Source organism: Ciconia boyciana, chromosome 8 (genome assembly GCF_034638445.1).
Source record: "Ciconia boyciana chromosome 8, ASM3463844v1, whole genome shotgun sequence".
NCBI classification, from domain to species: domain Eukaryota; kingdom Metazoa; phylum Chordata; class Aves; order Ciconiiformes; family Ciconiidae; genus Ciconia; species Ciconia boyciana.
This window is the reverse complement of record NC_132941.1, coordinates 60,356,187-60,378,817: the sequence shown is the minus strand read 5'-3', so window position 1 is coordinate 60,378,817 and position 22,631 is coordinate 60,356,187. Positions and strand designations below refer to the sequence as shown.

At 43.3% G+C, this 22,631-nt stretch overlaps 2 protein-coding genes across 2 annotated transcripts; both read left to right on the top strand.

Annotated features, from left to right (window-relative positions):
• The first annotated feature begins 1,328 nt into the window (after window positions 1-1,328).
• PRDX3 (peroxiredoxin 3) lies at window positions 1,329-6,715 on the top strand. Its single transcript, XM_072870100.1, has 7 exons — window positions 1,329-1,448; window positions 1,524-1,602; window positions 1,799-1,940; window positions 2,725-2,860; window positions 4,654-4,757; window positions 5,797-5,962; window positions 6,523-6,715. The coding sequence occupies exons 1-7, from the start codon at window positions 1,413-1,415 to the stop codon at window positions 6,574-6,576; spliced, it is 717 nt and encodes a 238-aa protein (XP_072726201.1). The 5' UTR covers window positions 1,329-1,412; the 3' UTR covers window positions 6,577-6,715.
• A 1,556-nt stretch (window positions 6,716-8,271) lies between these two features.
• Window positions 8,272-21,276, top strand: SFXN4 (sideroflexin 4). Its single transcript, XM_072870101.1, has 14 exons — window positions 8,272-8,532; window positions 8,628-8,693; window positions 10,657-10,731; window positions 11,689-11,715; window positions 11,817-11,871; window positions 12,673-12,698; window positions 14,096-14,146; window positions 14,232-14,297; window positions 14,413-14,481; window positions 15,764-15,854; window positions 17,536-17,651; window positions 18,608-18,693; window positions 19,808-19,922; window positions 21,140-21,276. The coding sequence occupies exons 1-14, from the start codon at window positions 8,494-8,496 to the stop codon at window positions 21,215-21,217; spliced, it is 960 nt and encodes a 319-aa protein (XP_072726202.1). The 5' UTR covers window positions 8,272-8,493; the 3' UTR covers window positions 21,218-21,276.
• Window positions 21,277-22,631: the final 1,355 nt, after the last annotated feature.

Sequence of the window (22,631 nt, the reverse complement as noted above, 5' to 3'; positions counted from 1 at the left end):
CATGCCAGACAGAGATCAGTACCAGGAATAAGTTTGCTAATTTGTTCAGAACTATAGATGCAGTATCCACTGAGCTCATCCCAGGGGCCTGGGATGTAGCTGACATTGCTCTGGCTGCCTTTGGCCTTGGCCCCAGCTGCTGATGGCTGAGCTCATCCTGCTAGTGGAACCAGACTTCTCTCTAGTTCACAAGGTGGGATCTCCCCTTCATAAAAGGCTGTAGATATTTACAAATATGAGTATTAAACCAGAAATTACCAAAACCCAGAAGTGAAACTGGGCTCAACTTCATTTGACTACTTAGATTAAGAAACACACAAAAAGAAGCTAAGAAAATAAAAATGGACTTTTAGAAAGTGTTTGATTTTCAGTACTCTAGGTTCTGCAACGTGGCTTGTGCTGCTCCAAAGCACGTGGCCTCAAACAGGGTGGGCAGCTGGCGGCTTCTTGGTGAAGGTGATCTCTGTTGCTGCCACCATCAGTTATTTAACAAAAATAGCCTGAGAACACCTCGTACTGCTCAACTGACTGTTAAAGGAGCTCCTTTAGCTTGAGCTGTGGGAGCCTGGGCTTCAACAGCAGACTCTCTGAAGCCCCCAGCTTCAGGGAAACAGGTTTGTATGTATCAGGTGTGGTCCCTTCCACAAGCTGTACACCCTTCCTGCGCTGCTTTCATCTGGCAGGAGACAGGAGGCCCGTGTCGGCATCTTACAACTCTCCTACCCCCCCCAGAGCTAACGTACACCCCAACCGCTCTTCCTAGGGCTGGACCAGCGTGGTTCCCCAGTGGCGGTCTGTGCAGGGAACACAACTGGGACAAACCTCCAGGGCAGACAGAGGCCAGACACACATTCAGCTTAACGCAGCGCTGCCCGTTAGCGGCAGCAAGGGCCTGTGTGGGAAATCAGGCAATGACTTTGGTTTGCATCAGCTCACAGCCGAGAGGAGCTCAGCAGGCACACGGCTATGGCGCCGTAATTGTTTAATTATGATTAAACAACTATAATCTGCGCGAGTTCAATAAAGGCAGAGCCAACTGCATGTTAAAAGTTTGTATCTGGAAGGCTTCTGAGCACGAGCCATGCTGTTTGCTCCGCTTCGGTCTGTCTCAGCACACGCCAAAGCTCCGTCCCGCACGCAGCCCCGCCGGCGGGAAGCCCACCGCAAACACAGCCCCCCCCCCCCCCCGCCCTCAGCACGGCCGGCGACCCGCAGCGCCCGCAGGCTCGGTCCGGGGAAGGCACCTCACAGCCCCGCTCCGACGCACACACCGCGGCGGGGGGGCGGGCACGGCCGGCCGGCGGCGGCGGGGCTGCCGGTGGGGGCGGGCGGCGCCGCGGGCCCGGAGCCGCCCCGTCCCTCCCCGCGCCCGCAGGGCCCGGCTCCGCCCGCCCGCCGCCGCCGCGCTCAACATGGCCGCCGCGCTGGGAAGGCTCCTGCGGAGCGCGGTGAGTCAGTGACCCTCCCCGGCCGCCCCCGCGCCGCCGCCCCCGGCCGCTCTGACCCTCCCTGTCCCCCCGCAGGTGCCCGCTGCCGCTGCCGCCGCCGGGAGGAGGCTGATGGCGCGGCCCCTGCCCTGCGCCCGCCGCCAGTTCAGCCTCGGTAAGTGCGGGGAGCGCGGCGGGGACACACGCACAGGCACGCGGGCTCGTCCCGGGCAAGGAGGCGGGAACGTCTCCTGCGGCCTGCTGGCCCCTGCCGGCCCCCGCCGGCCTGGCGGCTGCGCCCGGGAGGAGGAGGAGGAGGAGGCGGCGGCCCGGTCGCGGCCCGGCCCGCAGCTCTGTTTTCTCCCCCGCAGGCTCGTCGCGGTTTGCTCCAGCGGTTACACAACACGCCCCGTTTTTTAAAGGAACGGCGGTTGTTAACGGAGAGTTCAAGGAGCTGAACCTGGATGATTTCAAGGGGAAATACCTGGTGCTCTTCTTCTACCCCCTGGACTTGTGAGTGCGGGTTTCTCTCCTTTCCGATGGGCCTCCTGCCTTGCTGAAGGTCATCAGAAGTGCTGCAGATCGTTGTTGTCTAAAGCGGCTGGTTTTACCTTATCCGGGCTAGTCTTGCAAGGCAGATGTGTCTGTTTCTAGAGCGTGAGTGATAAGACTTGGGGGCAAATGGCCGTTGTGTGCTAAAGCAATGGATCTGGTGGCTGGAGAGCATCTTCTCGCTGCCAGGACTGCTTCAGGAGGCAGACGTGGCCTTGCAAGTGTGGTTCCTCTTAGACAGATCCCAGGGGTGAGAGCATTGCGTTGCAGTTTGGGGTTGCGTTGGAGACTCTCTCCTTTTAAGCAGCAGGGCCAGCAGAACTGCAGCTAGACAGCTCCAGAGCAAAAGGTGAACAGATGGGGTTGAGCCTGTCCAGAAGACTTGAACCATCAGGAGCATCCTGGGCAGTCCAGCTGAAGTTTGGTGTAATTGGGCACATGGGGGAGAATTTAACCTGCAGTCCCTTCTGTTACAGTTTCCAAAACCTCTCTGTGTAGAGAGTGTCTAGCAGAGACAATTTCTCCATCTCTGCAAAAAATCTGAGAGTTGAAAACTGGTGTGCCAGCTAGGTGGCTATGGCTGTTGCTTTCAGACTAATCTTGAGCAGGAAACATGGTTAAAATCATCAGGCTAAAGAAAATGCTCTGCTGCATTAGTGCCTAGAAAGAGACACGAGAGTCTTTTCTGAAAAATTCTCTCAAAAGATTGCAGAATCATTACAGCCTGTTCTCTCTTCCCGCCCAGCACCTTTGTGTGCCCCACAGAAATTGTGGCTTTCAGCAACAAAGCAAATGAATTTCGTGATGTGAACTGTGAAGTGGTGGCCGTTTCTGTGGATTCTCATTTTTGTCACCTGGCCTGGATAAATACACCACGAAAGGTAGGAATTGAGCAGCTGTTTGGGGCCTTCTCTGTTGGTTTGTTTTCTTTTCACAAGAGCTCCTGAGAAGAGTTGAATAAACAATTGTGCAAACACCAATTTCAATAGACTGCCTAAAGGGATATGTGAAGTGATTTAACTTCTACATTTGATGACATAATTCTGACCTCAATCTTTGTTTTCTTCCTCTTTTCCTTAATAATTTGAGGGGTTTTTTTTCATCCTTGTTTTGTTCTCTTGATAGTCTTGTAGGTTACATCACACCCTTATATGTTTATCTCGAAAACCAAGTACTCAGTATACATGTCGCTGTCCTAAGCTGCTTGTTACAGCTGATGGTTTGTGTGCACCCTCACAGAAAATGAGCAGCAGCTGTTTAGTCATTATTATTAACCAATACCTAAAAGTGGTGGCTTCAGAATAGAAGCAGAACACCAGCTTATTGGAGCACTTGTATTATTAACTCTCATGTGCTGAAATAGTTCCACTTCTGCAGTACAGAGGTCCTCAGCTTTCTTCAGGGAAAGAAAGTGCTAAAGATGGGCTTTTACTGGAGAGGAGCCTCTTTCACGTGTATATAAATACACGATTTTGGTCACATAAAGCACCTCACTGGTTTGGTTAGTTGTAGAGAATCCGAAGTGTCACAAGAAGGTGCAGAAGCTCCTGTGCCATCAGGATCATCACATTACCCATGTGGTTGTGTGGACAGCAGTCTGCAGTAGTGTTTGCAGACTGGGGTGCCTTCAGGTGCACAGTTTTGCTGCTGTAACGTGCAGGGGAGGGAGGAGAGTTTGCTAGATTTAATATGGCTTGGCTGAACCTATTGAGAGTATTTGATTTCCTGCATGCTTTGCTCAAAGCTCTAAAATGTGATTGTGGACTGACTTTACTGCTTTATGCAAAAGCTGTTCAGCGTGTGCCAGTCGGGCACTGCTCGGTGCACGTGTAGCAAAACACCCTGCAAAGGGTGGAAAGAATTCCGTGGTGGCGCAGACAGGAAACTGACTCCGGAGAAGCTAAGGCCTTGGTTTCTCCGACATCTACGTTCAAAGCTCTGCGTATGAGAACTCCGTTGCAGACAAGCATCTGCAGGATCAGGGTCTGAGTGACTGAGATTACACAATGATTCCCTGATGATACCATGAGCAGAAAAGCTAACAACCTCTGGGCTTGTTTCAAGGATAGAGAGCTTATCTCTCTTGCAGTTCCAGTATGTTGCAAAACTGAAAGAAATCTTGGTTGACTCTCCAAATAGAATTGATTTGGGGGAGGAAAAAAAAAAATACATGCACTAAATAGTGAGAGCAGCAGAACTCTGACATACCTAGTGTGGCTGTTAGAAGCCTTGTGTTTTGTCTGTTCATAGTATGCAGGTTTGTTTTCCCTTCCCTCCCCACCATGTTTATCTTGTTTAATTTTCAACACTTAAATATGCAGTAGAAATTTTTGTATTCAAAGCTCCTGAATAGGGTACAAGGGAAATCTTTCTGAAAATTTATGACTGTTGTCATAGGTAGCCTTTTACTACCAAAATAAGTAATTTTAAAATGTTCGGTGCAAAAGAAGTTTTCGTGTTCGAAAGAAACCACATGTTCCTGACTACTTTAAAAAAACAAACAAAACAAAACCAACCAAACAACCCCCCACCCCCCTGCGGTTCCCTTCATGGAGCAAATAGCATGAATGTGTTTTGTTGTTAGTATACCCTCAAGAGCACTGAAGCCAGCAACTCAAGATGGATAATCCTAAGAAGCGTTTTGTAACAAAATGGATCTTACTCTTTTCTCTAGAGCGGCGGTTTGGGCAAAATGAATATTCCAGTTCTGTCAGACCTCACAAAACAAATCTCCCGTGATTATGGTGTGCTGCTAGAAGGACCTGGCATAGCACTAAGGTAACGCCGATTGCTGATAACTTGGTTATGACACAGCCAATCTAAAACAACATGAGCCATACTATCTCTTCCTGCAGGGGAAACTCCCCCAGGATCATGTGAAGACTGTAAGACGTTGCTTTTTCTGCAGAACTTCTGCTGGATCCCACCCTAGGCAAGGGGCACGTGGCCATTATGGCCATTAAGTTGAGAATGCATGCAAGGGAAAGCCAGCTATTCTGTTCCAAGTGAGCGGGAGAACTCCATGTCACTAAGGAAAACAAGAGTAGGATAGAAGAGCATTTTACAGTTTTTTACTTTTTTTTTTTTTTTTTTTCCCCCCACAATTTGGGTCTGTCCCCTTTGTTTGTTTTCTTTCTTCTGAAAGGAGAAGAGACTGCCTTAACTTCTGTGTGAGAAGTTTCTAAAGCGGTAGTCCTAGAGGCCACTACAGTCAAGCCCATAATTATCTAGAAAAAAAAGTTTACATTTCCTTTACCACCATGGGAATACTTATTAAAAGCAAATAGTGGTCCCTGAGATCCACTGGATTGGGTAGGAGTCTTCTGGAGACCTTCAGTTCCTGATCTCTTTGGATCAGGAACTCCTGACATTTGTTTGTTGACAAATTAAGTTAATATGGTAAGACTGGGACTTTGGTTTTCACAAATCTTTATATGCAACAGGATTTAATTTAGTAGCTTAAAGCATAAGTGATTCTTCACTCAATACCTTTGGATTTTCATATGAAAAAGACATGGGAAGGATGCCAGCTATCAACTTTGAAATATAGGTGGAATTAGAAGTTCTACCTTTGTTATATGTCTGTCTCGATTTAAGAGCCTTTATGCATACTTTGTAATTTCATGATACCATACCAGTTGACTGGTTCTTGGCTTTTGATCACTGCACTAACAAACAGTATATCAAATGCTATATTGCTACTCCTAACTCTGATATGTGCATCTAAGAATAACTGCCTTGCGAAACAGTTAATCCAGTTTCTTGTGTTTGGTCTTGGAATGTGATTTGCATTCCCTACATTCTTGCTCAATTACAGAGGTCTCTTCATCATTGATCCAAATGGGATCATCAAGCATCTAAGTATCAATGATCTCCCTGTCGGTCGTAGCGTGGAAGAGACCCTCCGCTTGGTGAAAGCATTCCAGTACGTGGAAACACATGGAGAGGTTTGCCCAGCAAACTGGACTCCAGACTCCCCTACAGTAAGTGTCTGCTAAATACCGCTTTTCTAAATATAGACACTGGCATATTTTTGCATGTCTGAAGGGCTGAGAACCACTTTAATGTGAGGTGCTTGACTGAATCTGTGCCTGTTGTATAAATCTGAGGCTTTTATCAGTTGGACCAATTTAGTCTATTTGTATGATACTAAATGTGTAATTTATGTGAAGAAAGTCACATGATTGTGACTTTCACAATCACATGATTGTGATTTTCACAATCACATGATTTTCTTTTAGAAGACACAAATTGTATTTAAAACTCTGAATTTGACTTGCACTTGCCACCAGGTGTCTTCAGATTTTTCACTTATTTAATGCCCTGCTTGATATTTAGCAGGAAAAATGTGTCATATACTTAAAATTTGCAAGTAGGAGCTTGTACATAATTTAGGCTTTCATCTTTTAACCGAGTGCAAAAACAGAAATGACCTATTGTTTTTTTATAAAGTATGCATGGACTTTCTTGGATAAAATGTTAAATCCTTAATTTTTGTATCTTAGTTACAGCGTGTAATAACTAAATTTTCTTTTCTTGACAGATCAAACCAAGCCCAGAAGCTTCTAAAGAGTATTTTGAGAAAGTGCATACATAAACACTCAAATATGTGGACAAAACTCTTAGTTACCATACACGGATGACGTTAGGAAAGCAGCTGTGATTATAAAAAAAAAATATCAAATTTCTCATTTTCTGATGTTTAAAAAGAAATTAAATGCTGAAATATTTACTGACTCCCTTGTCTTGTTTTAAAAAGAAGGGTAAAAACTAAAGCTCTCCCTGCCTTTTGCAATTTGTTTCATGAATTTCTGTGACCGCTAGTCCTCTTCCTGAATATGGCAAGTACCAAAATACAGTTGTATTCCATTGGGGTTTTCCTCTTTCCTTAACTAGTTTTGGACCAGAAAGTGTCCCATGTTTTCTTTTCTCACATGGAAAATTAAATTCTCTAACAAGAGTTTGAAACAATGGGGATGATACAGAAAATACAATTTTGATAGATGGTTTGTTTTTAATGAATTTTGCAGAGGAAGAGGCTAATGTAACAAGTAAATAAAAAATACCCATTTTTTTCTGTAAATACACTATAACTCAAAATGAATGTAAGTATGTGCCATTTTAATCCTGCATATAATCGAAGATGCAGTGCAGCTACACAGTAGCATTAAGAAGCATGAAGAACTTACATTCTGCTTGGGAGATGGTAAAAACTTGAACCCCAATAATGTACTTACTGGAGCTTAATGACAGTCATCCATCATTTAAAGCATTATTTATTTGCTTGAATCTGTCTCCAGGAAAAACGTAAAGGTGAAATGTTGTACTGCTTGAAAGCAATGTAGCATATCTCTAGCTATAATAAATCTTAACATCGACTAGCAGCAGGTGTGTTGCTTTGCTTTTCTTTCACTTTTTCCCCAAAGATTCCTGTTTCTCTGTTTTGAAGAAGTTGGATAGGTTGCGTTGTCTTAGAAACTATCTTTGATACCTTTGTTCACAGCAAGCAGTTAACAGCTGGCACTGCCTTTGTGTGTGTACTGTGGTGAGCAGGCCATAGATGGTAAGTAGCGGGTGTGCTGCTGAAGGGCTGGATCAATCGATACAATACTGAGTGGGTTTGTATTTTTCATCTTCTGCCCTTTTGAGCAGGGGAAAAGACTTAAGATAAACAGAAGCACGAAGGAAACACCTTGGCAAAGTGGCTGTTGTTTCCTAAGTTAGCTTTATAACAGGTATCAATGCTGCAATGTAAGTGAAAGGATGAAAAAACGAGCCTGACATCGTGCAGTGCCCGGTGACGCTCCAGGTTTCAGTACCTTCAAGTCTCTTTTCAGACCCGGTGTTTTAGTTCAGTTTTGTGTAAATCCACTGCTATCCCTGCAATTTTTCCAAGAAACCTGATCTCCTGGACCTACAATACGTGAAGTTAAACCCCTGCGCAGCTCAGTAATGCAAAATAACACGCTAATGGTGTTGGTGGCGGCTGTTTGTGCCTGTGAAACTGCATGGCCGCACTCGCTGGTCTTTTACCTGGCTGTATCCTTCCCTTCCCTTCGTCGTTTTAAATCAATGCGGAGGACGCAGGGGGTTTCTCTGCAGTCCTGCTCCTGGACTCTGCCTTCCCGGATCGCGCAGGGGAAACTGATGGCAGGGGACAAGGCGATCAGACCTTTGCTGACCGCGCTCCGGGGCCTGCCCTGAGGGTGCTGCCGGGCCGCAGGCCGCGGCCTCCCGCCACCTCCCGGCCCGGGCCCAGCCGACAGCTGCCTCCCGCCGGCCTCCCTCCCTCTCTCCCTCCCTTCTACCCTCCCTGCCTCCTCTGCAGCAAGGGCGCGACGCCTCAGGGCCCAGCCCGCGCCTCCGGGCGGGACGGCGGCCCAGGCGCCAAGCCTACCCCGCGGGAGCCCCGGCCGCCGGGCGGGTGGGATCCCGGCGCGGCGGCACCGTGCCCGGGCGGAGCGTGCAGCAGCCGGACCGTCCCCCGGCGGCGCCTTTCCGGTGCCGCGGCTCCATGGACGCCAACCTGCGGTTCTGGAGGGCGGAGGGCCAGGTCAGGGGCTGGGGGACCCGAGGGGCCGGGGCGGCCGGGCTGGGCGGGACGCCTCCGAAATAACGCCTGGTCTCTCTGAAACGTTTCTCGGTCAGTCTTTTTTCCAGAGGTTTCTTCTCTGGGCGGACGTCTTGGATCCCCTGCTGCTCCTGAAATCCTCCGTGAGTGCTGCGGCTTGGCCTCGTCGCGTTTTAATTCACAGCCCTGGCTGGTGGCACCGGTGACAGGAGGGACGGGTGGTTTGGGGCCCGGGCCGGAGGCTGGCGGGGCACGGACTCGCCCCCCTGCCCTTGGCGCCGGGGCTGTGCGGGCCAGCACCGCCTCAGCGCCAGCGGCCCCGTGCTCCCTCGCTCCCGCTCCAAAACCTCTCTGGTAATAGGGAGAGTAGCAGCCCACCTTACGAACTTTGACTTTGCTAAGGTGTAAGATAATATCATTACAAGGCTTCTGAGGGAAATTAAAACATGTACATATATAGATAAGAAATGCAAATATAGGTGTATGCATTTCTATATATAATTACATAAAACTACGGGCATTTCTAGACACTACCATTTCAGCAGTCCTGTTTAGACCGTGGCTGCTGTGCCAGCAGTTGAATTAGCCCAATCGAGAATCAGGAAACCCCCAAAGACAAGAGAGACGAAGCGAGCAGCTGGGCAGACCGTTCTTAAAGACGGTCCGCTGCCGGAGGACTCGTGACGGGGAGCTGTCGCAGCTTCGGAGAGGACAGGTTTGCTGAACTGCATCACAGGCACCCAAAATCTCTGCTGGCTAATCCATATACCTGTCCTTGTGGTGCAGCTTAATCTGAAGGTCATGAAGCTCTTTGATTCTCCTCCAAGTGGCTATACAGAAAGGAACCTTCCCCTAAGAGGGAGCACACCTGATTTGTAGGGCCTTTTTATACCAGAGAACGATTATTACAATTTAAACATTAATTATTGAAAGTGTGACACTAAACACATCGTTGGTCATAAAATGTAGCTTCTGAATTTCAGAAACTGTCATGACAGCAAAATTCTGTGGAAGACGTGCTTTTCTGTATAGTTTTGTCAGGGGTGACAGAGGAAAAAGCATAGCACATTGTATGAGAGTCAGCTGGTTGGTCAATGTGTTAAAGGCATTTTTGTTGATTGATTTTTTAATTTATTTTTTAAGGGAAAGCTCCCTTAAAGCAAAAGAACACTGTTGAAATGTGCGTACATGAGATATTTCCTTGTCGCTTGCAGAGTTAGTGTGTTGTGTGTATCTATTCATCTCTCTCTATATATGTGTATGTATGGTATGAATACATATCTCTATATATTTACAAGTACAAATAATATAATTTAGTAAATGTACATTAGATATATGTAAACGCCAAGAAGAAAATTTTATAGTACATTCAGGGATTTGGAGATCTGAGATTAGTTCACACCTCCTTGAATTAAAATACACTGTTGCAAATAGAGATGTGCCTGTTGAAGAAAAGTCAAATCGTCCCGTAACTTCTCTTAAGAGGCGCAGATTTTTATGTAGACTGTGGATAACTACATGAGGTTACAGTTTTATTCTCTTTGTTTAAGTGTACCTGTTTTCAATAATTAAAAGCTTAAGCCAAATTTAAAGGAAAAGCATAAGATGCAAAACCTGATCACACATTTGTGAACATGCAGGAACATCTAGTGATGTTGTGACTCATTTCTGGTAATTTTAAAAGTCTGGTTTGGAATTTAATTTTAAAATTGTCATCTAGGTGCCTGTGGGGATGACAGTGGTTGCTTTGGTGGCAAATCTTTGAATTTGCCAGTACACACAGATAACTTTAAGTACAAGAATAACGCTCTTGATTTCAGTGAGGTTTTTCATGTGCTTAAAGTTCAGGTGCATTTATGCCGTGGGTTGAAGGATTGATACTTAAAGGGACCAAGGGGGGGCTGAATAATCTAGAAGTTTTTATGACTGTGAATTAGTTGTGTGTCAAGGTGTGTTCTTGCTTTAACTGCTTTGGTGAAGGACAGGTGCATTAGCTTGACATTCTAGGTTTGTATTTAATGTGTCTTATAACTGATACACTGCACGTAAGAATATTGAAATCTGAGGGTTTTTTTTCTCATTGGTTTGTTTTTTTCTCAAATACAGGATGAAATAAGAAGAACCAGGTTATTACTACAAAACAGTGGAAAGACGCTAAGTGAGCCCATACAGAATGATCAGGTATTTTGGAGCGCAGTTTATAGAAAATAGAGGTTTCTTTTCCATGACTGAAATAGTTGCTATTTGTATAAGATCTAGCAGACAGAATACTGAGATTCAGATGCAAGGGATAACACAAGAAAAACTCATGAAAAACTACTGAGATTTTTCTAATCTCTGAATGTAGTAGGAATTTCTTTGGATGACTACTGGTGACAAATGGCAGTATTATTATCCTGAAGAATGCTAGGTTACGTATCATATAGCTGAGTTTACAAGACGCTCTCAGATCACTGTAGGAATCATTGCTTTAAGCCTGTCTGTCCTCAGCTGGGATGATATAGGTAGGTGATAAATATGTAAAATGCTCACTGATCTCATTTTGAATCTTTGAGGTTGCATCATCGTATAGAGGGCAGGTTGGTTTGGTTTCACATCTCATAAAATGAGCAGTAGCAGTACTCGGCTGGAAAACTTACTTGTGGAATTGCTGCAAAGTAGTGCTGAGCCCTTGCTTCATTAGGAGGAGTCTTTCTTTTGATTCACTGTGGGTTTGGCTCTTCCCATGTGGCATTTAGTACCTTCTGTGTCAAAGTCTGAAAGGAGAAATAAAAACTTCTGTGATTCCAGAAAATGTGAAGTCTTAACATAAGTGTTTAGGCTTTTAGCCATATTTAAGAATTGTTGTTTTCTGTTTTAAAATACCTACTAGCTTAACTTTTAAAAATCAACTTTCTGTTCTGCTATAATGTGTACTTTGGTGCTGTTACACAGCACATAGGATGTGAGTAAGTTATATTCAACAAGGAGTATGTGGAGAGAAATTTTAGGGAAAAAATAATTAAAGTGGTGTATACATATATGGCATTCCATATAAAAGTAAGTTATCAGAAAAAAAAGATATAATAAACTTAGAAAGAAGATTTTACCCAGTCTCTTCTGAAACTTGATTACTAACCTAATTTTCAAATTGTTTAGACAAAACAAGCCTTCCTGCTAAGCCTGGTAAGTTTACAAAGTATTTAGAAATCTTTTTTTTCTTTTTTATTCAAGTATGGCAAAGGTGGTCTAATTTGACTTTTTTTCTTTTTTTCTATTCTTTTAAGTCCAGTGTACATCCTGATACAGACAAGATAATTCCTGTTTTATTTAGACCTCCGGGTAGGTTCCCTTAAGAGAAGTTTTGTGTATGTGACTGAAGCGTCGAAGGGGAATAGCTCATAGTAAATAGCCACTGTGATACTGCAGTGATAGTCTTCTCCATATAGAAAAACAAGTAGACTCTTATTTCTGTTAGTTGCATTGTCATGTCTGTCGAAGATGTATTTATTCCTACAGTCCTCCTGAGGAATTTTTCCCACAGTTCATCTGCTCAGCTAGGTGGAAATAGTCTGACCAGTCTCTGGTTTTTGTCACTACAGAATGAGTTCCCAAATCCCTCCACATGTAAAACAGTCTGCTATAAGCTAGGTTTTCACTTGATGAATGTGGCTCCTGTATTAATTTACTTGCTGTGGTGGCAGATAAAGTCTGCTTGGGGTGATGTTTAGGGAGCCAAGACAGCACAAGTTGTTAATCAGATATAACCATGCTTAGGCTATTTCCTCATTACCTCATATAACCACTCACAGCTGTGACAGCCTTTGTTGCCACCAGCTCTTTTTGAATAGAGTGAGAAGAAGCAATTTCTGTTCAAAACTCAGTTATATAGTTTCTGAGTAGCCATGTTGAGTGGAGTTCACAAGGGCTCCTTTTGGCTGTAAGCTGTGACCAGATATTCTGGCTTCTTGAATGAGGAATGACGGACAAGGGTTAGAATTGAAGTCCATGGTGATGGTAGGTTTTTTGTGAGCACTGTTTTACTTAGAGCTGAAACTAGAGGGTGGAAGTAAGGGGAATTTTCTGCTCAGAATCTAGACTCGGCAGTTGTTTTTACTGAAATTAAGTTTTCTTTCTTTTTAGCCTTCCTGCCCATGTGTCTTCCATTGGTGAGTAATCATGAAAGATGCTAGTGTACCACAGGGCTTACATTTTTCCAAAGCCAGGGGTTGGATGGAGGGAATAGAAGGTTTTAGGCTTCGTAGTTGTATTTTCAGCACAAGCTTTTTAAAAGACATCTATTTTATGGGAACTGCTGAGTAATCTAGAAGTTGAGCCCTTAGGGATTCTCATGGGAAGTCCCAACCTGTTAGCTACCTTCCTTCAGCAATATTCAAAGAGATTGTTCATGTGTGAAGGTCAGCTTTCTGATGCAAGGTGCAACACTAGGCATTGAGAGCAAGGCCCAGGTTTGGTCTGTTTAACCTTAAAAAACTGGAACTGCAGTAGGAAGGAGTCAGACCTTGTGTTCTGTGTTTCAGACCCAGAATATGAATTTTTTCTTATGTAGGTTGTGCATTTGCAAGTAAGAAATAGTGTTGTCAAGAAATTACAAAAGATATAAAAATAAACTCTTGTTACAGTGCTCAAAAATTGCACCATTTTGTTTCATAAAATTTGTAGCTGCAATTATATGCATGTTTGTTTATTTAGATGTGTTTGCCTTTGGTTTTGGCACATGAGTATACATACTGAGACATGTCATTCCATATAGAGATTACAGCATGAACTTATATCGCACTACTAGAAAGTATAACGGCCATCAAGACTTTCATTAAATTCATTAAGAACAGTAACAGAATTAACAAATACTTCTTTTTGATATTTACAGCTTAATGCTCTTTCATAGGTGTGGTTAGATTCAGCGCTGGCATTAATAACAAAGGTAGTTGATCCACTAATATTAAATGAATTACTGATCCTCCTCTGAGGCTTTGGACATTCCATGCCATCCTCTTAATATTTACTTTTGAGAGTGCTCCATACCTGGTAGGCCAGACCTCAAGAAAGGCTGTGGTTTATTAAAACTTAAGTTCTTGTTCACTGTCTGAGTTAGGAAGTAAATCCTAGAATCTTTCATCTTAGATCAGGTAGACCTAGTATTTATATCCCCACTAGCCAAAACAATCTGACCCTTTCTCATTCGCTACTTTAATCACATTTTTATCATCTTAGTTATTTTATTTGCATCTATTTAAGCTTCACAGGTACAAATGCATTTTCTATTTTTAGTAAGAAAGCATCTTGCCCAAATATTCTTGCACACAGTGTTTTAATCACTGTGTCTCTGTGTTTTATATTGGATAGAAAAAGTGAATATGTCACATCTGTGGCAAGAAAGTGTGTTAGCCTAGAATCAAGGCAAATGGCTTCGGGTGCTGACTGGAGCCTTTGCTGCTGCTGCAAATAGTAACATAGCAGTTCTCTTCATGCTCTATCCCACCACTGCTCACTGAAAACTTCTAGACTCATCAAACTTAATTTTCTTGTGGGGTTTTTCTCTTAGGTTATTGCTTCATCTCTTCAGCTCCAGGCAAAGCAAACTTTTTTTTGTCAGGTAATTACCTCTTCCTTTCTACATTTACAAGTCTTCTAGTCTCAATCCCAAATTAATTTTTGCTTATAATCTCTCCTTTCTGCAGTTCGTGTTTCACACATATACGACAGGATTCACCCTATTAAATGGAAATGGTACCGCAAAGGCTGAAGTATGTGTTGATTTTTATTTTTGAAATCATCTTAATTGTACAAGACCATTTTGAACATGATTTACAAGTGTTTTACAAGTGCACTTATGGAGTATGTTTCTTCTGTCCTTCTTAGGAGTACTTGCTTCAAGAAAAGCAGATCTTCCTTGGCGTGGGAGCTGTTTCCTATGCAGCATGTATTGGTGTATGTATTTGCTCAATGATTGCTTTCCTAATAAGCTCTCCTGAGAAGGAGTAGGAGCTGGGATAATCGCACTGCCAGATATCCTTCAGGATTGTGCTTAAATGCTCTGCTCTGATGTCTTGCCCCAGAACTGCTGAGAACAAGAATTTTCCTGATCATCTGTCAGACAACACCTTGCTTGGCTTCCTCTGATGCTTCCTCTTCTGTCCTTTTCTTTATTATTCTGCAAGCTTAGAAAATGGGTGGTGAGAGGAAATGGCCAGGGTTTACAAACACAGAATAACTCACTGGGTTGCTCTAGTTGATTTTTTGATGTGGTGCTGTGGAAAAGATCTGTCTAGCTCTAAAAAAGTGGTGAAATCTGCAGGCATCTGTACTGGATAGAGTTAGCTCAGATCCTAGAAGCAGCATAGCCATGAAAATACTGCACTGAATGCAGGTTAATTAGCCTTCAGGAGGGCTAGATAGCTGCAGGCTACCTAGCTAGCTCTGTGCTGTGCTGGAATAGGAATTTGTGGTTTCCAGAGTTTGCTACGTCAGAATGAGCTCTGGTATCCTCATGACACTCATTGCAAGTGTAGATGCCCCTATAATGTGTTTCCTCCTCTCCACAATAAACTGATTTTTATAAGCCTTCTGGCAGAAAAGTATGGCTGTTCCTGCTTTTGTTAGATGGACTTTCACCTCTGTCCACTAGGCAAAACAGCAGTGGTAAGGACTTTGCAGAGGTCTGAGGAGGCAGCTATGCCTGTGGGTGAATGTGGGAATTCTCCCCCTTTGTCCTCCAAAGGAGACGCTGAGCGCTAGCTGGTGTCCTGGCCATTTATTCCTAAATGAAACTTCCTGCAAGTGGGTTATGGGAAGATAGAAACTGCAGAGAATTAGGAACAAATGCACAAGTGCACCACGTGTCCTGTTTTGGGGGCCAGAGCAGTATGTGTCACAAGGCAGTTGGACAGATGTCCAAGGAATATTAGTCAGAGGTACTTGTTTTCCTTTTTCTGTCTTTGTATTCATACTGCTATTGTCCTACACATAATAATGTTTAATGCTTTTTTTTGTCATAATATTTTGTATTATTATCTAAAAGGGTGATTACAAATATCTTCAGTAACTAGAGAACATAAGTATTTTGTTGGAATGTTAAACGAAGGCATTTGTTTATTTTTGTAGATGGTAACTATGTACTAAGTCACAGATTTATTTTCCTAAACTGTTGCACATACTGAAATACTGCACATTTTTTTTAATAGAAGGTGCCTGTTTCCTCCCAATGTCTTAGGCTCTTCCTCTTGTCTTCATGAATCGATACACGTTGAAGAGTTCATTAACGCAACTAGTCATCACAAAACTTCTGCCTGCTCCTCTTCTTGGTGAGTATAAAGACACTGTACATCGTGCAGCTGGTCTGAGGGCCATTTGCTGCACCCATCTGACTGTAGAATTTTCTTGCCCTTGCACAGATGTGGTCTGTTTCCTAGCTGCCTTCTCTGACTGCCTTTGCTGGGTACCATTCTTTCTGTGTGAGAGTTAACACTCACTGATCAGTGTAGCTGACCTCTATTTAACGCTTGCTGGTTTTTAGTTTTAGAGCTGCAGAGCATTCTTCTGACCTTTGTATGCATGACATGCAACTGTTTCTCCAAAGACATCCAGGGATGCAGCTGGCATTTTTCTTTGGCTTGTACATTATACCTGAAACCATCAGGACTGCCAGGAGGGATCAGGAGGGCAGTAGCACTCGAACTGCCACGACCTGGTGCGGCACGTACTTGACACCAGAGTGCGACACAGCTCTAGGTGTGCACTGGCATAATTCCTTACTCAGGTTGGGGCTGCTGCTGGCTACCCAGCCGGCTACCTAACTGCTGACAGTGTAGAAAGTGGGAGTTCTTACAACAGAATATTATTAACCTTGCAAGGTAATGGGACTCAGTTCATTACTGGAACAGCTCTGCTGACATGGTGAAGTTGCACCAGGACAAGTTTAACTATTTGATGTCATTAACTGTTTTTCTAATGCCATTAAAGAAATTTTTGACCTTTCCTAGGGGAAAACTGGTAAAATTAAAACAAATGTCATGTCCTCTGTTCCAAGTTATGTGAGATGGCTACCCAAATCTTTCTGAGGATCTGCGTAAGAGCTTTCTGACTTGTTTCCCTTGGAGCAGCTGTTAAAATGTGCTTCCACTTTCTTAAATATAGAGAGAAACCTGAGGGTAATTGATTAGTATTAGTCCAGCATCTGAAAAGTGCCATCTGTTACAATGATGTCTTTATTGAACAGCCCTGCCAAAAACTAATAAAAAGAGAACTCTGCTATTTCAAACAAGGTCAGTTTGCCGGACTGTGCCCTGTTAGGCCTAGACCTTGGTCTAGAAAAGAGAAAGGAGAAAACCAGCTAGATGACTAACTCCCATTTGATATGGCCTTTAGAAGTGCCAGTGGTTTAGGCTTGTGTTTTCAGTGACTGACTGTGGGATAGATGTTTTCAGGTACCTTGTAAAGCTGGGTCTGGAGGAGACTGAAACATTCTCATCTAGGATCCAGCTGAAGCACTGCCACTGGTGACAGACACACAGCTGGGCAGAGAAGTGCCATAATGCCATAATGGAACATATTAGAGCCAGTTCCCCTGGCACTCTCCCTTTCAAATCAGGGCTGCAGCCTTTACTTCAAGTCTGTTCCCTTTGGGATCTTCTTTTCTGTGCTGGATTTTGTGCTGACCAGTACAAAACCTACCCACAACACAAACCCCTCCCCTTTCTCTTAAGAACAAAGTACTCTTGGTTTGAGCTGGATGGCAGTGATTGAAAGCACTGAGTCCATAATGATAAAGCACCTTTTAAGATTGGGTCTTAAAATCTCACTCAAACTTCTAAAACAAAAAATAAGATCCCAAGCAGATTTTTATGGGGCGGTCTCTTCTTAAGCTGCCAGGTTATTCAGTTGTGAACTGTTGAACTGGAAATGTAAAATGCGCATAATTATGAATGTTACTATTGAGATAGTCCTTTTGAATCTTTTAAAGCAAAATCCTCTTTAACTATGCAGGCTTGATGAGTGCATTTACTGCGGCGGTGGTGAGAAGCCCAGAATTTGAGAATGGAATTGAAGTGATGGACAGGAATGGCAAGGTTGTAGGAGTGTCGCAGAAGGCTGGTGAGAAGGTAGGCAAGGGGGTGGAGGCCTCTCTTGACTTGCCTTTCTTTCCCTGTGATGCTGAGAGTAGATAGAGTTGGATATATTGAAATGAGGAATCCCAGATCAGGTGCTGAATCTTTGGGTAGGCTTGGACTAGGTTGGCGCCTGTCTTGTGTCTTCAAGGGTTGGCAGCCTCCCCAGCCCAATATACCGAGTGCCAGAGTTGAGCCGCAGAGACGCTAGCACGGGCATTTCTGCTTTCCCTGGTCACCTCAGAAGGAGACTCTTGGACCTTCTTCTGATGGGACACCTCAGAGAAAAGCCCTGTATTGTACATATCACATGTACCTTCTATAGTGGGAATATCACTTAAAGGCTGTGCCTCCCAAAGGGTAATGCCCTGATCTACAGTGTGCGAGTGCGTTTTATCCTTGGGTTCCAGTTGCTGACTCTGTATTTGCTCCTTGCCTTGCTTATCAACATCCACCGTAGAGCCTGGCACAGGAACTAGAGCAAGGAGTCATATTTTATGTGCTATCAGTGCCCCTCCTTTTCTATGGTGCTGTCCAGAGGGGAGGAAACAGCTAGATGAGCATAAAGATTTGTGGACAGCTGGAGAGAGAGCCTCAGATTTGACACAGGATAGTTAGGATGCCCAGAAGATATAACCATTTGGAAGAAGTTCAGCACAACTTTAAAAAAGGAAGCCTCAGCAAAATTATTATCATGATAGGAACACTTGATATGGCATCACTAGTTTCACCTCCCTTTTAAGGTATTTCTTAATCACAAGTGGAATATTTGCCACTTGTAGGAGTTTAGTCTCCATTTAAGAAAGAATTCCTCTAACAAATGTTTTTATCCCTCATTAACCTGTTACTTGAAACTCGAGTATTAGACAAAAAAGTGCTCACAGAAGCATGCAGTATTTGAAGCTGCAGAGTACTGCTTTAACAACACTTATTTTTCTCTCTCCCTGGAGGCCGTTAAAGAAACAGCATTGTCAAGAGCAGTCTTGTTTGGGACAACGTTCTTCCTGCCACCTGTGTTTATGCACTTTGTGGAAAGGTAGGAGGTACTGCAAAAGGGCTGGGGGTGCCTGGTCAGTGTGCATTCTGGTTTTTAGTCTGGCTGTTACCACTTGCCAATTTTTTCTTGGGTTTGTGGTATTACTTGCCTTGGTAGAAGTGATTATCTGGGAAGTTTCTGTTCAGCTACTGTGATTCATTTAGATAAGTAAGTGAACCTGGTTATGTCCGCATCCATGCTTAGAGGGTTTGCAGGAGGTTGTGTCAAAGTATGAGAGTTTACTCTCTGCTCCCATGCAGGAAACACGTTTGTGCTCTCCTGACAGGCTGTTTTCCAACACCTAGGTTCCCTAACTTGATTTTGAGTCCCAGTGTCTGGTGTCAAGGTTGTTCACAGCACTTAGCTTAGATTTGTTATTTCTGAAGAGGTAATATGGCACTTGAATTTGCAACTAAAACTGAACCCCAACTTCCAAATAGTTTTCCGTATATTGTAAAATGTGTTCTTGCTTTTGCAACATTTAGAAACCCTATATCGTAAGAAGAATTCATTGTATGCTTTATGAGAGAATTCTTAGCCTGCCCTGAGCTTTTGCTAGGGATCATCTATGTCATGTAATTTCGTATTGCCTAAATCAATTCCCTGTCCCCTTTTCTAGCTTAAGGGACTCCTGTTACCAGAAGACATAAAGGCAGATGTAAGATAATATTTTAAATCTATATCGAGTAATAAACTTTTGCACAAGGCAAAGTAGGACTGCCAAGAGGAACTAAATCTGAAAGGAAAGAGGGTAATGCAAGAAAAAGCTTAGTCAATGTCCTGGTTTCAGCTGGGATAGAGAACACTTTAAAGCATTAATGCACCTTCTCTTCTTTTGTCACTGATCTTGCTGCTTATCTTCTTAATCTTGTATTGTCAATCTGGGTTTGGAAAATGCTGCAGCTGAGTACAAAACAAAGGGAAAGAACAGGAAGTTAGGAGTAAGAACATAGGAAATAAAGTAAGGAAACATCTTTAGGATTCGTAAGCCTGGGTTATTACTAATTTCAGTGCAATTTCAACCACTAAAATAGTAGCTAGTGCTCTTTGTCTCACTGACAGATTATTTTTTGAGCCCAAACTGACATACTTACTTTTTCAATGTTTTGAACAGAGCAAAATTAGCAAAAACTCCACGCGCTTTGGCTTTGGTGAGAATGCTTGTGATTACATCAGTACTAGCAGGGATGCTACCAGTTTCACTTAGTATGTTCCCGCAGTGTGGGGAGGTAAGTCCTTTCATAGGAATTGATTTAGGATTATTGTTATATTAAATAGTCATTCTATAACTATGGCTGGCAGTCTTAAGGCCACATAGAAAAAATCAATAGGATTAATGTGGTTGTGCGTCTAAAATGGGGCAGTGGAGAGGCTGCTTGTGAAGGCCCATGTACGAGGCAGAGGCTTACAGGGCTTGCTAGGTCTAAGTTGCTTTGTGTGTTATTTATATTTACACTTTTCAATGTAGATGTATCAGATTTTCACAACAGTCTGAAGCAAGCAAGGTCAGGAGAGCTGTCTTAAAGATTAAAACCAAGGCTGTTCCAGCACTGTTTTCAGTCCTGCTGGAGAAAGGAATGTAGATGAGAATTTTTTCTTTCATGCAAAGTCAGCATGAGCACATTGGAGAGGTAAACCAACTCACATGTGACATCTCTTCACCCTGCCTTACTGAGCTGTGAAGTGTAATCTGTTCCCTGGGAAAGTACGCCTTCCTGGCAGGTTTTAAATGGAGGATGTTGCCCTTGAACCTTGAGCTTTGGAGAAGGCCAAGTGAGAGAGGAACCTGGGGTTCCTTTCTGCATTTATTTCCTCTCCCTTATCAGCACTGTGAATATTCTCAGAAAATCACAGACTGGGTTCTTGCAATTTTCAGTGGTTTCTTTTATTTGCCTAAACTTTCTGGCATTGTAATCTCTTTTTTTTAGATTTCTTAATCTCCTATGGCAACAAGGGTAAACTGAACATAAATGAGGGAACTTGTGAGAAATTATGTACTGAGAGTATGGCCGGTTGGTTCCCTTTGAGGTTCCCAATTGCTCAGCCCACAGCAGAAGTTCTCCTGGGTGAGTCACCCAAATATGTTTACGGTTGGACTCGATGAGCTTAAAGGCCTTTTCCAACCTAAATGATTCTATGATTCTGTAGTGAATGGAGATAATGTCACTAATGCTCTATTTAGATCTTGGGAGTACCTCTAATTTTAAATAAAACATTTCTTCCCTTGTGTGTGCACATGTAGAAAATGTCAGAGAAGCAAAAAAAAAAACCACCCTGAAACAAAAAAAACCCTCAAACCTCCAAATAAACAAAGAACCCCAATCCCATACAGTCTTGCTTCTGAATACAGTATTTCCATTTGTGTGAAGTTCAATGCAGTAAAGAGGACTTAACATATACTTACCAGGATATGGTGGTGTTGATTCCCTTTTTCTATATTTTGCAGATAAAGCGAGCAGACCTTGAACCGGAAATTGTGTCATCTACAGAAGAAACGGAGTTATTCTACAATAGGGGAATTTAGAGATTAGCTTTAATATATAAATGCGTGCTCTGATTGAAGTGACTTCTGAATGCATCAACAAATTCAACTGGCATATGTGACTGATTGAATCGTGAATTTGTGGTGGTGTACATGCCAGATTTGGTGTACAATGGTGTGGTCTATAAAGAGGCGAACTTCGCAAAATGATTTTGCAAGCCCCAGCCCACAGGCAGATATGCACACATACCTTAATGCTGTAAATTATATTTGTACCAGAAAGCACTGTAACACAGCATTTGTCACAAACTGTGTTCTGTATGCTTCCTCGTGTGATTGATTTCTTAATTAAAAGACTATTGAATACAAAAGTTTGTTCTGCTGTTGCTGCAGCTTTTAACATGCAGCTTTGCAGGAACACAGCTGGTAAAGGCATTAACATCAGTAGTCCTTTGGGTAAAGTCAAGCTGGTTCTTCTCAGAATCCTTACTTTGTATGTTTCATTGTGTTTAGTAACACTTATTTCAAGGATGAGACATGAGTGAGGTAGCCATTAAAGTGATATTAGACAAAGCAACCCTGATGGTAATGTAATATTGGTTAAATTCAGTTGTTTAAGAAATGTTCAGGAACTGGGTGTCAAACTTGGCTACAAAGTGGCTCCTGGCTTTCTTGACATCCTTGAAGTTGTGAGGCCTGATGCCCCTTCAGCTTTAGAACTTGTTTTTTACACTGAAGCTGCTAGGAAATCCTGTGGCTTTCTGACCTTGTGGTGGACAATGAGGAATCCCCACTTTTGCAGGTTGACAGTGTTTATCCAAACAAAAAAAGCTGTCTTGAGATGTGGCATAAGGGTTAGCCTGTTGATCAGTGCGGTGATAAATTTTGCTGATCATACGAAGTTATTCAGGGGACGAGGGCTGTCTGTGAAGAGTTGCAGAAAGAGCTTACAACACTGGATGTAAAAACAGGTGAAATAACAAATAGGTAAGTGAAAAGTAATGAGCTTGGCAGAGGGGATAATCCAGCTTCATGGCTGGGCTGTGAGCTGACTGTTAACACTAGGAGTGGAATTAGGGGTAGTGACAGATAGCTCAACATGTAGTTGAACTCTGAAGCTCTTACCAAAGGGCATTATGGATACTAAAAGCTCACATGAATTTAAGAGGAGAATGGGCTTTTCCATCAAAGGGAATCCACTGAAGGACACTAATTCGTGGAAGCTACACCAGCAGAAGTAGTTCATAAGCTCCATACTACTGGAGAGTGGAAGGGGTAAATAGCTTACTTGCCTGCTCTCACTCTCTTCTTGTGTCTACTTTTGGTGGCCACTGGGATATGACATTTGGCTGAATGGATCTTTGGTCTGGCCCAGTACAGCTGCTTTCATGTGGTTTGCTGACCTGCCACAAAATCAAGATCAGACCTTCTCCTGGGGGAACAAGGTCGGAAGAAG

Coding starts and splice junctions, on each gene's coding strand:
- PRDX3 (XM_072870100.1), top strand. CDS start 1,413: ATGGCCGCCGCGCTGGGAAGGCTCCTGCGGAGCGCG. Junction 4,758..5,796: donor GGACCTGGCATAGCACTAAG/GTAACGCCGATT, acceptor GCTCAATTACAG/AGGTCTCTTCATCATTGATC. Junction 5,963..6,522: donor GGACTCCAGACTCCCCTACA/GTAAGTGTCTGC, acceptor TTTTCTTGACAG/ATCAAACCAAGCCCAGAAGC.
- SFXN4 (XM_072870101.1), top strand. CDS start 8,494: ATGGACGCCAACCTGCGGTTCTGGAGGGCGGAGGGCCAG. Junction 8,533..8,627: donor TCTGGAGGGCGGAGGGCCAG/GTCAGGGGCTGG, acceptor TTTCTCGGTCAG/TCTTTTTTCCAGAGGTTTCT. Junction 15,855..17,535: donor TCTGCCTGCTCCTCTTCTTG/GTGAGTATAAAG, acceptor TTAACTATGCAG/GCTTGATGAGTGCATTTACT.